The 14,326-nt window shown below is 39.0% G+C and overlaps 1 protein-coding gene across 1 annotated transcript in view; it reads right to left on the bottom strand.

The window, feature by feature from the left end:
• Positions 1-691: 691 nt before the first annotated feature.
• Positions 692-14,326, bottom strand: part of MOXD1 (monooxygenase, DBH-like 1) — a 56,835-nt gene continuing 43,200 nt past the window's right edge. Inside the window, exons 8-12 of the mRNA XM_009999222.1 lie at positions 12,399-12,590; positions 9,064-9,123; positions 7,489-7,631; positions 3,702-3,870; positions 692-987 (exon numbers count right to left, since the gene is read on the bottom strand). Coding sequence (XP_009997524.1) covers positions 823-987; positions 3,702-3,870; positions 7,489-7,631; positions 9,064-9,123; positions 12,399-12,590 — 729 coding nt within the window. The 3' untranslated portion in view covers positions 692-822. The remainder of the gene's footprint in view (positions 988-3,701; positions 3,871-7,488; positions 7,632-9,063; positions 9,124-12,398; positions 12,591-14,326) is intronic.

Consider the following 14,326-nt stretch of genomic DNA (forward strand, 5'->3'; position numbering starts at 1 on the left):
CAGGGACGTTGTGGATACCCCATTTCTGGAAGTGTTCAAGGGCAGGTTGGATGGGGTTTTGAGCAACATCCTCTAGTGGGAAGTGTCCCTGCCATGCAGAATGCCCAAAGCATTCCATGATTCTATGACTCTAGGAAAGGCATGCCTACCCTTACAAAAGCTGTACTTGCTATACAAATACCTTAAGATAAAATAAATACACTGAATTGCAAGGGACTGTGGGGGACAGAAAGAACAGAAAAGGAGGAGAGAAATCCCTTCCAAGCAGAAGGACTAGTACAGCAATTGCTATGGGGAGATTTGGGGTTCATCTCTTTCACACCCATAGTGTTTGCTTCTCTTAAGGCAGAGATGATTTGCATTGTGTTGCTCCCAGAAGTGTCCTCCCTGAATGAATCCTTCCTGTAGCTTTATGGTAGGTGTCAGTCAGATGTGTCCAAATATGTTTGCAGAAGTCAAGAACCAAGACAAAATAATGCAGCACACATCAGGTTGAATGTGGTTATCTATGTTGCTTTTAGTTTATTAATTTTACCCATATACATAGTTGGTTTTGAAAACACAACGTGAAAGAGCTAGGAGAAAGTGTAACAAAATGGTATGGGAAAAGCTTTCAATATGCAATGTGCCAGTGTACCTACAGTGTTTTATACATACTTTACATTAAAAACCAAAAACCCCACAGTTTTCAGAGGAAGTACACATTTCATTTTGAACTGGCAACTTTAGTTTATTAATATATAAAAAAATAAATCTACAATAGCAACAGTGCAAACACATCAGAAGTTGCATGGCATACAGAACACAAATTAATAAAAATTATTATACAAATGGTCCAATGTTTCCTATGGTACTGGCTGTGACATATAGGACACACAGCAGGGTAGGGAATAAACTGTAATGTAAACAGGAAGATGAGCTGCATATTACTGGTTCTGTCTTGTATGGTCTCTCTATTTCAGGGGGTAAAGCTGTCATGCCTTGGATCTGCAATTAAAACAATTAAAAAATATGAGAGCTTTATCACATAAGATTAGAAAACTGTATTTTGCTCTCTAACCAGTTGGCTGATTGCATGAAAGCCTATTGTTAGGTTTCTATTGGGGCTGTTATTGTGGAGACATCAAGCTCAGGAAAGCTTTGATACATTGCACACTAAACGCTTGCACATCCACTGTTCTCTGCTTGAGTACAGATGTACACACTGGCATCCTCTCCAGGAAAGCAAGGTTTAGGCTTTGGTTGGTTGGTTTGAATTACCTTATTTTGCTTTGTGGGATTATTCAGTTGGTTAGGTTTTTGTCTTCTTCTTTCTGGCAGATAAAAATGGAAGTTTCCAGTGTTACAGTGCTGTAGGGATGTTGGATGATGTTTGAGTGCATTCATTTGTACATACAAGGCTTACCCTTGAATGTAGAAGGCAGTTAATTGCACACACATTTATTTCACAAGATCACACAGAGTGGTTGAGGCTGTGAGGGATCTCTGGAGGTCATCTGGGCCAACGGCCCTGTTAAAGCAGGGCCACCTACAGCAGTGTCATAATTCTATATATTGAGCAATTGTTACTCTTCCCTTAAAACTCAGTGCAATTTGTATGGAGTTGGACATAACTACCTGCCTGTCCTGGCTTTGACATGAAGTTTGAGAGATTTGGGCACATTTCTTGGCTGTACTTTTCCTAAAGGCACTCCCTACACATTAAAGTAAAGAAGCTCTGCAAAAAAACAAGCCCCTGGGCACAAATACTTTTGAAAGTTTGAATGCCCATCTGCACAGCATGTGCTTGCTTTGGGTTTTTCCATGTTGCAATTATCCTGCACTGCAAAAAAAATAAATAAATCTTAATATTGACTTAATCTTAGCAAACACAACACAAAGCAAACACTGATCTAGAGACCATCCCTACTGAAGGATGAAGTTATTTTAAACTCACTTCCTCTGCTTCAAGCTTTTTCCGTCTTCTAACAGCTACTTGATTGTTTGGCCATTCAGGTTAAATCTGTTCTTGATTTTGATGAGGATGGCCAGTTTAATGTAATATCACAACTAAAGGAAAGGAAAGAGTCCTAATCTTAGCTTTGAGGAACATGCCCTAGTCATTTAAAATAGGAAATTATGATTAAAAGGAAAAACTAAGCACTCCCAGTTCCAGTGAGCTCACTCTTTGACTACACTAATTAAATTGTGTTGTTCTTCCATAAGATAAAGGGGTAAAGCATTTTCCAGAAAGTATAATATTTAAAAAATAAAAGTGTATACTGTCCTGATAAACTTTCTGTGTGCTTTTCATCTTAACTTGTCCTCTGACAAATCACCAGTGAACGAGTGGCTGTGCAGCTGCTACTGGTCAGCAGCTGCAAAGGTCAAGAAGTTTAACCAAAACTAGTGAACAGTCACACACACTGTCAATAGCTATTTTTCACAAGAGGTTTGCAGAGGGGCATATATTAGAAAAACAAACAACAACAAAAACACCAAAACACACCAGAATCCCCATGGTTACTTATAGCACCCAGTACGTAATTGACATCCCATGGGCAGGACAGGCTGATGGATGCTGGAAAGACCTGAGAATGCTGCTGCAGGAAGGGCAATTCTGCCACTACCTGAAAGCATGGTGGGACTTGCTATGAGGGTTAGGGTGGGTTGTTTTGCAGGGTGAGGAGAATGAGGCAAAGGTCCTTTCCTAGGAAGCAGTTCATCAGTAGTATCTGATATCAGCTCCATTAGGCTGGCCTAAAATCACTGTAGGAGATAAATCAGTACAATGAGACAATATTGCCTCCTGAGCAGAAAAGCTCAAAAAAGTAAAAGGGAATCTAGAATTTGGACTCTGTAAAGGAGTTCAAGGAGCAATATATTTTTTTTCAGCATCTCCGATACTACATGCACTAGTAGTTCTTTATAAAAACAGATCAACACTAAAGAGGACAGCTTTTCCCACCAGTCCTGTTAAGATACCAGTAGACATTTAGAATAAGTAATAACTTACTGGGGAATTATTTTTATCATACAGCTTTTTTTTTTTTTTTTTCTTTTTTCATCAAGGGAATTGAGAAAGGAAAACTACAGAAGATAAGACCTTACAAAGGTGCACAAAAGAAACACACAATCCAAATGTACTTTTTTGGCCCAATAAAATAGACATGTCTAAGACACAACAAAAAAGCAAGAGATATTGGAAGTGTACTTGTATGACTTCAGGTAGTCTAGATGCCTGAATTAAGAAGTTAAATTCTTGAGGCTTCTTTATGCAATCAATAAGCTTCTCCCTATCGAGTGACCCAGAGAAGAAACCTGATTTAGGGATTTTGAATCACGCATTGCAAGACCCTAACAAAAGTCACTGACAATGGAGGTAGCCAAAGGAAAAAAGATTCCTAACTTGGTCCCCTAATCTTGACACATGGTTATTCTCTGATCAGTCCCAGACACACTGAAAGACTCCATGTGCCTAAAATGAATCCCAAGTGCTGATCAAAGTTACACCTTTTCTATTCTTTTTAAATACCTCTAGAATTTGAGTTAGGTGAAAACGTTGATAAAACATTCTCATCTTTTGTTATTATATGTAAATGCAATACATCGTTGTAAACAGTGTGAAGACATTTAGCCAGGTACTTATTCATACTCAGTGAAAGACGGTAAATCACATTTGTTTCTTGCACTGTTGCCTCCTTTTCAACACTTAGACTTACCGACCATTCTGCATTATCTGTTTTGGAACATCTCACATTCACTGGTAACTTAAGCACAAGTTCATTATAGGAGACACCCTCCGATCTGGACCATTTGAATTTGTTCATTGCATCCATAAAAGACAGGTTTTTATATTGCTTAGGACTCTTGATAATGAAAGGCCAGGTCCTGAAGAAAAATAAAGAAATAGATTTCTAAAAATAGATAAATACCATCAAGATGGAACTGGTGAGGAAAAGGTTTTGGAGAATCTACTCAGGAAAACAAAGTACTATTAACATATATATTGTGCCACATGCTCAGCTAAATTTTATGCTACTGAAAACGGATGCAGTTACATTGATTTTAACTGACTTATGGAACATTTTCAGAATTCAGGACTTGCTTCCAGATGCTTTTATAAATTAAAGACTTTTAAGTAGAGAAAGAGAATTACATTGCTGTTTTCTGATCCACAAACTGAAAACACAGGCAATATAAAACAGATCTGCTGTTGTAACTTCTCAAAAAAACTAACTAAAACAAAAAATGCACCACACCCTGCACCAGGCTTGGCAGTGTTGCAAAGAAACATCTGCCCTTAGAAAGCTGCTTCCAGATGGCTCTACCAAACTCTGGTCACAACTTGGGTAATTGGAGAAAATTCAGCCTAGCACAGGAGTTGCTCTAAGACGCGTTGGTTGGTAGCAGTGCCAAAAGATCAAATGAGAGTAACTGGTGGTGTGAACATGGCCATTTGGCAGGTGCCTGCATGCTGGCTGCAAGGGAACTTTTGGCCAGGGGTGGGATAGAGACCTGATGCACTGCTCTGAGACATCGGACTATTTGCTTACATGTGGGAATCCTCCCCATGAGCAAGCGGCATCAGCCTCATTAACCACCAGCCAAAGATGTGGAAGGGGAGGGAGCTTTACTGTCCTTCATTAGTAAAGAAAACTGAAAAATAATAATGAAGGAAAATTTTTAAAAATAAGAAACAAAAGCCCCCCAAAACAGCTAAAGAAAACCTTTTACATAGTTCTTGCTTTCTCCTTGTTTGACTTTACTGGGATGAATAGAAATAACATGGTGGACAGCTCAAGTTTTTAAAAACACAAGGTCCAATACAGCTAGTGGAGGAACAAAAGTAGCTAAAACTTTACCTACATAACCTAATTAATACTTTGGTTGGGGTGTGACTTATCTTTTCAACACATTTCAGACAGATCTGTGTTATCTTGCACTAGGCTGTCTCCCACTCGCTTTGGGTAAAGTGCTGCCAATGCTGAAGTTCTGCTCTACTCCACACGTAGTCTCAGAAGACATAATTTGAATCAAGCAGCTATTTTACACTATTGTGGCCCAATCACTTTCATCACAGCTCCTCATGATTTACACCCCTTCCTGTGCCACCAGACTGAGCGGAAAAAAAGAGTTTTAAAGTGAGCCACAGAGCCTTGATCCTGCTTCCAGTCTGCCTTCATGTGGAAGTCAAGAGAGACTTTAGAGGAGTCCGTGAAGCAATCCCAATGTAAGACTGACAGAAGAGAGATGAGTATCAGGTCACATATCCTTAGGCTGACAGAGCTTAATGAAACAAGAATTGTGGATTAGGTCATAAATACTAGAGGCATTAATAATCTCTTCTTCTAATTACTATGCCATTTGTGGCAGACAGTCTGCATACTTACTCTATTCAAAACATCTTTATTTCCCCAGGCTAAATGTGCATTTTTTTTCCTTAAGTACAGTTATCATGAATGAACACTCAAGAGAGCATACATTTGTTGGAATATTTTCTTTCTAAGCTCAGAAAGACTCTTTTAGCTAGGACTAATTTAGGAACTGTGTCCTCCCAGTATTAAAAGAGAATGTAGACAGAAATAGTGTGGAAAATGAAGTAGACATTGATTGCATTGTGACTTTCTTCAGACTCTTCTGGCTTGGATATAAATTTCAGAGCTAAGACCAGTAAATCTGTACATCAAATTACTTTGCAACTACAGCTTTATATGGTCTTGTTACTCTCAACTGTGTAAGAAAAGACAACTTCTAAAATTTAAATGTGGTGACGCATGATTAGTCTATCAATTTTATTTTAAAATCTTACTATTACCTTAGTTTAGTGCAACTAACAATGCAAAGGCAATTCTTCTTACACCACTAACAGTACATTCTACTTTCTATTGTTTGATTATTTTTCTGCATTTCATTCCTTTGGGAACTTTCCTCTTTAGAGTACTCTCAATCTGTTTACAATCATTTCCACTGCTTTTGAGAGGTTTTAATTTTAAACACTATAAGGAATACTGAAATACACTATTTATTGATTTGTATGTATCCACACACATTTATCCTGCCTACAGTGGGCTTCTACCCATCTCCTGCCAACATTTAAATTCTATGTTAGATACTGGAAATCACTTGTGCTCTCATTGAGCAGTATTGTTGGCACTGACATTAAAGAGCAGAAAAGCCAGATCCAACAATGCACGGGGAAGCATTCTGTTCTTCCTGAAGACTCTCATGATGAAGGACAGCAAGACTTCTACTTACTTACTGGAGAAACTGTAACACCTTGTTTAAAAATCACCAAGTTGGTGTTCAGCTCAGAGGTCAGATGCCAGCTGAATTGACTGTATGACTATATCACAGAGTCACAGAATGGTTAAGGTTGGAAGGGACCTTAAAGATCATCAGGTTCCAACTTCTCTGCTACTATAGATGGTGGTTACTATAGATCTTGAGTTGCCTAAATGGTAACAGCCCCCCACCCCTGCCATTCACAGAGGGCATATTTAATATCGGTAGAGCACTGAAGCTGATGCATCTTACAACAAAATTGTTTTATTCCTTTTCAGCCAAGCAGTGGGCCAATCTACATATTCCTGTGGGTTATTTTTATCAGACATAAGAACTGATGAATGAGCTAGGAGGGATTTCTTTCTGATAAGGATTTACATTTCAAAAATGTGCAGTGCCCTGCTTCCCTGAACAGTAGGAGACCAAGACTCAGGAGACAGTGTCTTAGCATGGAATTGCAAGTCCCTGCAGCCAACAGTTCACCTAAAAAGTTCTATTCTTCTTCTTGGCTGGACTCCTACCACTGGTTCCACGTTTTTCTCTCTACTTGCCTTGCTCATCATCCTCTAACTTGTTGTTCTTCCAAAGCCTCCATTCTCCCATTTCTCTCCATCATGCTACTTCTCTACCATTTATCTTTTACTATAAACAATTTAATATTCTCTAAAACTATCTATTTAATTTCTAATTTACAACTTCTTTCCCTTGTATGCATTTTTGTCAGTGTCACCAAGATAGCATTAATCTCTTTATGTAAGCAACAGTTTGAGGATCTAGTTATAAAGATTGACTTCAGCAGAATTACAACAAATCTACCCAGGGTAACCCAATACCCATGTTCCCTGACTCCCTTTTCGAATTTTTCTTTTTATATGTGAAACACTGATATGTTTGAATACATTGAAAGATTTGAAACATTGATACTAGTTTAATACATAGTTTTTTTTACAGATGGTTGTGCTGAAAAAAACTGCTGTGAGAAATACTATTTCTGTAAAGGAAAAAATACGGGGTTTTATTTAAAAAAACAACAAAAACAACAAAACACAAAATATTTTGGCAGAAGTAAGTAGCAGTACAGAGTATTGACCAAAAAGAAGTGGCATGAGTTGACCTTGCAACATGTGGCACTACCAGAAAGAAAAAAATGCCATATAAAAATTACTCTGTCATTCTGCAGAAAGAAACAGAGGTACTACACACGTTCATAAACATTTTACTTACCTGACTGGTCTATAGATTTCCTTAACACCAATGAACTGGAGTTGTTCCATTATATCTGGAATACTTGCACATCGGGTGAGGTTGATTCTTGGGTAATAGAGCAAATATGACAGGCACATTTCATTCCTGGTGCTCAGACCACCCTGAAAATGGGATTTTTCTTTTAATCAAGATAGCATTCGAATCCCACAGATAAAAACACTGCTTAGCATTTACATGCTAATGAAATGTGCATCAGGAGGCCAAATTAAAAGGTTACCTTGCACATTAGGTTATCAAGTAGCAAGAATTTATTACATAATTCATTACAAAATACCCTGCAAACTCAAACACTAGCTGCTGCACTTAAAAGATGTCAGTAAGAACAAGTATCAATAAAATAAGGGTCCTATTGTGTTGAAGAGTATTATCTGAACATTTTGGGTTTATTTTCAACCTTGTCTTCAAGATAATTGTATTTGTTTCAGAAAAATGGCTTCATGATGGAGCAGATGTAGACAAAATCCTGAGTTTTGTCTAGTAAAATGGAGGTCAGGATGGAATATATACCTATATAGACTCTCCTTGTAATTACATCTGCAGATATAGCATAAGAAAGAAGAGAGCTCTCTAAGTTAACAGATAATGTTGACTCAAAAACAAATGAGCACAAACTATAAAATAATTGATTAGACTAATATTCTTAGCTAGCAGAAGAAGCAGACTCTTAAACAGTCTTCTATTGAGAGCCAAGTCATTTAATCTTGCTAAATATGGACAAGATTATGAGCTTCACATTCCTAAATCCCATGTGGGAACAGTTCCACGAATCTCACAGAACTACAGGAATAGGAATGGAGAAGAAAAAACACAGGAACCAAAGGCCAGGAGGTAGTGTGGTCACCACACAGGGAAATAGGACAAAAACTCAAAAGCCTTCGTTCTCATCTTTTGCTTTTCTTTATATGCCTACTTCATGCACCTACATGCAAGTCATGACTCAGGGAGAGGTATCCCTGTGCTCTCTGCGTGCCAGGACCAGGTCTTCCCTGCCAGACAGAAACCCCTTAGGTCTCACCTGCCAGAGTTCTGGATCCAGCCCCTCCCAAGGAAGCAGGATAAGCCCCTGGCAAAGGTTGGGTGCTGGCAGCTACATCCCTACTGTAAACATAGTGGGCCTGGCATCACTCCCTGGCTTTGCAGCCAGCTGACACAATCCATCTCAGGTCCACTCAACCAAATTTGCTTCCCCTCCAAAACGTAGTGGCCACATTACAGTGGCCAGCACTTGGCCTCTGCTAATTCTTAAGAAGAAAGTACTCCTTGCAGTAACAAAGTCTGATTTTTAAAGACCTTTAATGAACTGGCTTGCTTATTTTTATAAACTAGTAATTTGAACACCTTATGCAAGAGATCAGACTATGATCATAATAGTCATGATTAATTTAAAACCTAAGAATCTGTGAAAGAAAAGATAATACATAATTACGTGCACACGGGCATTAGCAAGTATATTTTAAATAGCATTTTATGGAAAATATTTTAGTTCCAAATATTATCTGTATACTTATTTTGATCCATTAAAACTTTTCTTACCCATGTCATGCGAATTCGGTCCACAGTACTGTAGTGACATTCTGTGATTAAATTATCCCCCTGAAACACAAGGTTTAGGAAGTTCACAGTTTTGAAGTTTATCAACACCAGCTTCAGGTAACCACAGGTGACAGCAAACCCTTAAGAAATTAAGATCAGAGCAGTGGATAGAACTTTGAAGGAGCAAAGGATTAGGTAACTGACATATGCTAAGGCCTTGGCACTTAGCAGTCATATTATTCCAGATCCTGAGGGATTGCCCCATGCCCTGAGGGATTCAAACAGAGTCTTGTGAAAAGTCTGGTCTGATTTTTTAAGATTGCAATAGAGGTCCCCAGCTATAATCCTATTTTCAGGAAAACTATATTTTCAGACAATGTGTACTCATGATTCTCGCTCCAAAATTCATCCAGTGCTACTTTGGATAGCTTTCCCCAGGCTAATTTTTCCTGCCAACTTCAACAGAAATATTTGCCAAATGAGGAAAAGGAGGTTTTCCACATCACAATAACAACTATTTATCTGCCAAGCCTGGGAGTAGAGGAGTGGCAGGCTAAGACTTAACTACATTGACAGATGTGTATGGGAAAGGCAGAATACTTACCTTCTCAGGTACATACAATTAACTTTTTGCTCTCTTGACAAACTGATCTACAGTTTGGTAGTACCTTTATTCCCTGGTTCTAATAAAATACAAATCTCAAACACACCATGATAATCAAGGGGAAATTAAAATACTGAAGAACATATTAGGAGGACATTCTTCACTATGAGGGTGGTGAGACACTGGAACAGATTGTCCAGGGAAGCTGTGGAAGCGCCATCCCTGGAAGCGTTCAAGGACAGGTTAGATGGGACTCTGAGCAACCTGATCGTCTGAGGGGTGTCCCTGCCCATGGCAGGAGGGTTAGATCTAGATGACCTTTAAAGTCCCTTCCAACCCAAACTATTCTATGATTCTATGATATCTAGATGTCAAAAATCTGAAACTTTTGAACAACTTCATACCACAAGGGTGCCAGAGGTTGATTTGCTTTTCTTCATTTTATATTTTTTTAAATTATTATTATTTTTTGCATCATCTTCTTCCCTTATCACCCTTTGTATAAATCTTCCCTGAAAAAATCTGTTCACCCTTGTAAGGTTGAGAATTTCTCTTTCCTGTGGGCTGTCTCCTTGCCAGATCAATGCTAGCACTAACTGTACTCTGGGCTGCTGGAGGAGGGAAGGACCAGTGAGGTCTTTGGCTCTCATGGCTTGTGGACTGCATGACATTCACTAAAAATCTTCTTTCTGTGAGATAAGATTTTTTTGCTTCCAAATTCAGAAGAGAGTGCTAGTATATGAAGAAAACAAACAACCTCAACTCTGCAATCTTAAAGGATACACCATTGGAAGAGCTTTGAGAAGGACAGAATAACAAGAAATTCTATGAACCTTTTAAATATTATTAGTTCATTTAATATAATTAGTCAATTCGGACTGAGGTCTGAATTAAACTAGAATGATGTATATAAAGCTGTACTGGTAGTTTTGCATAAGATTAAAATAATAAAACCATGAAAAAGGCTCACTTCAGAGAAAGAATTCCAGTTCCTTCTTGAGCTGTCTTTTTTAAGTTCCTGATACTATCAAATACCTCTTTTAGACTTTCTGCTGTCTACTGCCTTTTGTTCTTGAATATTAAGAGGCCTTTCTCTATAATCTGCATGGATTTTCCTAAAAATATTACAGGCTTTCTCTGCAAACCTGTCATCTTCTGCCAGCTCTCTTCCTAAACCCTTCAACACTTCTTTCCTGGAGGAGGTAACACCAGTTTGTCTTTGAAGTCCCTGTAGAGTACAAGCAGTTGGACTTCAAAGAGTAAATGCAGCACCTGAACCTCCAGGTTTTGCTGTAGGAATTAAATTAGAGTTGTTAGCATTTTATCTTCTGGCCTTTAAAGGACAAATATCAAAGTATGTCAATGTGGGAGAAGAGACGTAAGAGAGAAAGGGATGAGAAGAGAAGCCTGAAGTTTAAACCATGAGGCTCCTGACCATACTTGAAGTTAAGTCATTGTAATGTTGTTTTGAGCTCCTTTTCCTTACTAGCTCCAGTTGTAAACAAATTCCATTTGTTCCATATTTTGCATCTGACCAGTTCCATCAAGTAACAGGCATGTTCACATCCACCAGGGCAAGAACATCTCCAGCTGCTCTGCTGGCTGGATCTGGAGAACCCAACCTTTGCAGCACTAAACTTTCTGTCCTCAGACCAAGGCTTAAAAAAAAGCTGGGTCTGCAACTAGCAAAGGCTGAGTGAATAACTTTTAAGTGAGTAATTTTTTAAAAAATAAAAAATTAAAAATACAGAGTGCTTTGGTGCAATACCTATGGATAGCTACTGCTTTACAACATAATTGTAGCTAGGATTTTTCTAACGTTGTATTACGGTATTCTCAGAAGAACAGCAGATAGAATTGCATTATTTCCTCTTCCAAAGGGTTTTGCTTATAGTAAAACCTCATGTGGAACATGAGCATGGAGTTTTACTCCCAGTAAAAAGTGTGAAACTAACAAAGGACTTGGCTGATTTGTAGACATGTTTGCAAGGCTGGATACTTGCTGGCTGCAAACAGTCAGGATGTTTTGCTTGGTTCCAACAGATCCAACAGTGAAGTAAGGGGTGCTGTTTCCATTCTTCAGCTGGCTAGATCATAGAATGGTTTGGGTTTGAAGGGACCTAACAGATCATCAAGGTCCAACCCCCACTAGACCAGGTTACTCAGAGCCCCATCCAACCATGAACACTTCTAGGGATGAGGCAGCCACAGCGTGGGTCAACCTCTTCTTGTGTCTCACCACCCTCATAGTGAAGAATTTCCTCCTAATATCCAATCTAAATCTCACATCTTTTGGTTTTAATCCATTACCCCTTGTCCTCTGGCTACAAGCCCTAGTAAAAAGTCCCTCCCCAGCTTTCCTGTAGGCCCCTTTCAGATGCCCCTGTGGATGCACAAAGATAGCACAACCATGCACGTGTGTGATTTTATAATCTGCTTTGTTTGAACATTTGTGATAGTAAAGTTCAAATCAAGTAATTGTGGACACCAAACAGACCCAAAGAATCACTTGAATTGATGAGACAAGCCAGTTCTGTTGGAAATTGGGTGGACACTCCTGAAACACTGCAACTTCAATGCATCGGTTGCTCTGTGATAAGTGGGAAAATTAACAAAACATTCAAGAATTCTATGGCAAGGAATTCTGTAGTAAAATAAATCCTCAATGTGAATAAATGTTATGCACATAAGCTGTTAAACAGTTTCAGGAAAAGAATTGAGAGTGTCCTACTGGCAAGATGGTTCTTTCTTCTTTAAGATACTGAAACTCCTGGAAGTTGAAGTCAAACTCATCATCATATGCAAGCAACTTCTGCTCCTCGCCGTTGTGGAAGTGCCGCATCCTGATGGCTCTGCCAGCAAGATGAGCATGGAGAAGTACTGCAAACACATTAATCCCAGCTGGTCTCTCAGCACCTAGAGCCTGGCCAGAGGAAACCAACACTGTCAGTGTGCCCAGATGCAACGTAATGTCATGCAATGCAATGTACAAACAAAGTGAAAATACATTAATAAATGCATTTTACATTCCCTCAGTTTTGTTTTTTTTAAATGCAGTCTGGAGCAAAAACAAGTCTGTCTGTGAAATTAAGGTTTTATTCACAAATACTGAATCTTTTTTTTTTTTTTTTTCCCTGTGTTTTTGCTTGTTTTTTGTTGTGTGTTCATAGAATCATAGAACTGTTCAGGTTGGAAAAGACCCTTGGGATCACCAAGTCCAACCATCATCCCTGCCCTACAAAGTTCTCCTCTAAACCATATCCACCAACACCGCATCCAAACAACCCTTAAACACATCCAGGGATGTTTAGGGTTTTTTTTAATAAATATGTGGGTTTAATCCTAATGCACATGATTTTTATTAGAATCAACTAGTTTCAAAGAATTCACAGAACCACAAAATGTCCCTGGCTGGAAGACACCTCTAAGATCATCCAGTCCAGCCTTAGAACTAACACTGCAAGCTCACCACTAAACAATGTCCCTAAGCACCAGGTCCACATGCCATTGAAATGCCTCCAGAGAGGGTGACTCCACCACCACCCTGGACAATCTATGCCAGTGCCTGAAAACCCTTTCACTGAATAAATGCTTCCTAATATCTAACCTAAACCTCCCCTTCTCAATAAACTCCTCCTCCTCAATAAATCTAAGATTTTCAAGAACATAACACTAAAACCTGCACGTTATTTTAGTGCTAACTGCCAATATTGATGAATATGGATTTTTATTGTGAAAAATATTTTCTATGCAGTTATGAATGACATTGTCATCAATATCATACCAAGAGAAACATTTTAAAGTAAGAGGCTTTAATTGTACTATGCTCTGCTTCCCATGTTCAAGCCAACTGGTACTGAAATACTGTAGGTTTCCATCTGAAACTTTTTTTCAGGTCAAAAAACTTTTAAAACGAACTTTTCCAAATTGACACAAATCTAACATCACTCCCATTCAAGCTGAGATCTATGGACCCAAACCTTCAGTATGCTCAACTTAAATTCTTGTTCAGAGCCCAACCTAACAAAAATCTGTTACCACAATACCAACCAAAGTGCTACCAACAGGACTTAGGGTTTTTCTGATCATGGTTTGGTTTACAGGACACTGGGCCTGCTGACATTGGATGGGAAGACCATGTCCCACATGGGAAAAAGGGCATGAGGGCAGGAATTAGTGGGGCTCATTGATATGGCTTTAAATTAGTTTGGAAGTGGGTGGGGAATAAAGCCAGGCATACTACAGATTAGCCTAGGGGTGGTGTGGTGGTCAGGTCAGCTAGTCAGGGAATCTTACTGAAGGCCCAGCTTAAATGCCTTTACACAAATGCATGGGGAATAAACATGAGGAATAAACATAACGCCATCTCCTGAAGGAAATGGGTGAGGTAGCAACATAGGATATTGAGAAGGTTGAGGTCCTCAATGACTTCTTTGCTTCAGTCTTCTCTGGCAAGTCCTCCAACCTCAACACAAAGGCCACAGGAGGTGAAAGCAGGGACTGGGAGAATGAATTACCCCCCACTGTAGGTGTAGAGCAGGTTCGTGACCATCTAAAGGACCTGAAAGTGCATGAATCTATGGGATCTGATGGGATTCACCCATGGGTCATGAGGGAGCTGGCAGATCAAATTGCTAAGCCTCTGTCCATCATATTTGA

This window comes from Chaetura pelagica, unplaced genomic scaffold (genome assembly GCF_000747805.2).
Source record: "Chaetura pelagica isolate M959 unplaced genomic scaffold, ChaPel_1.0 scaffold90, whole genome shotgun sequence".
Taxonomy (NCBI): Eukaryota; Metazoa; Chordata; class Aves; order Apodiformes; family Apodidae; genus Chaetura; species Chaetura pelagica.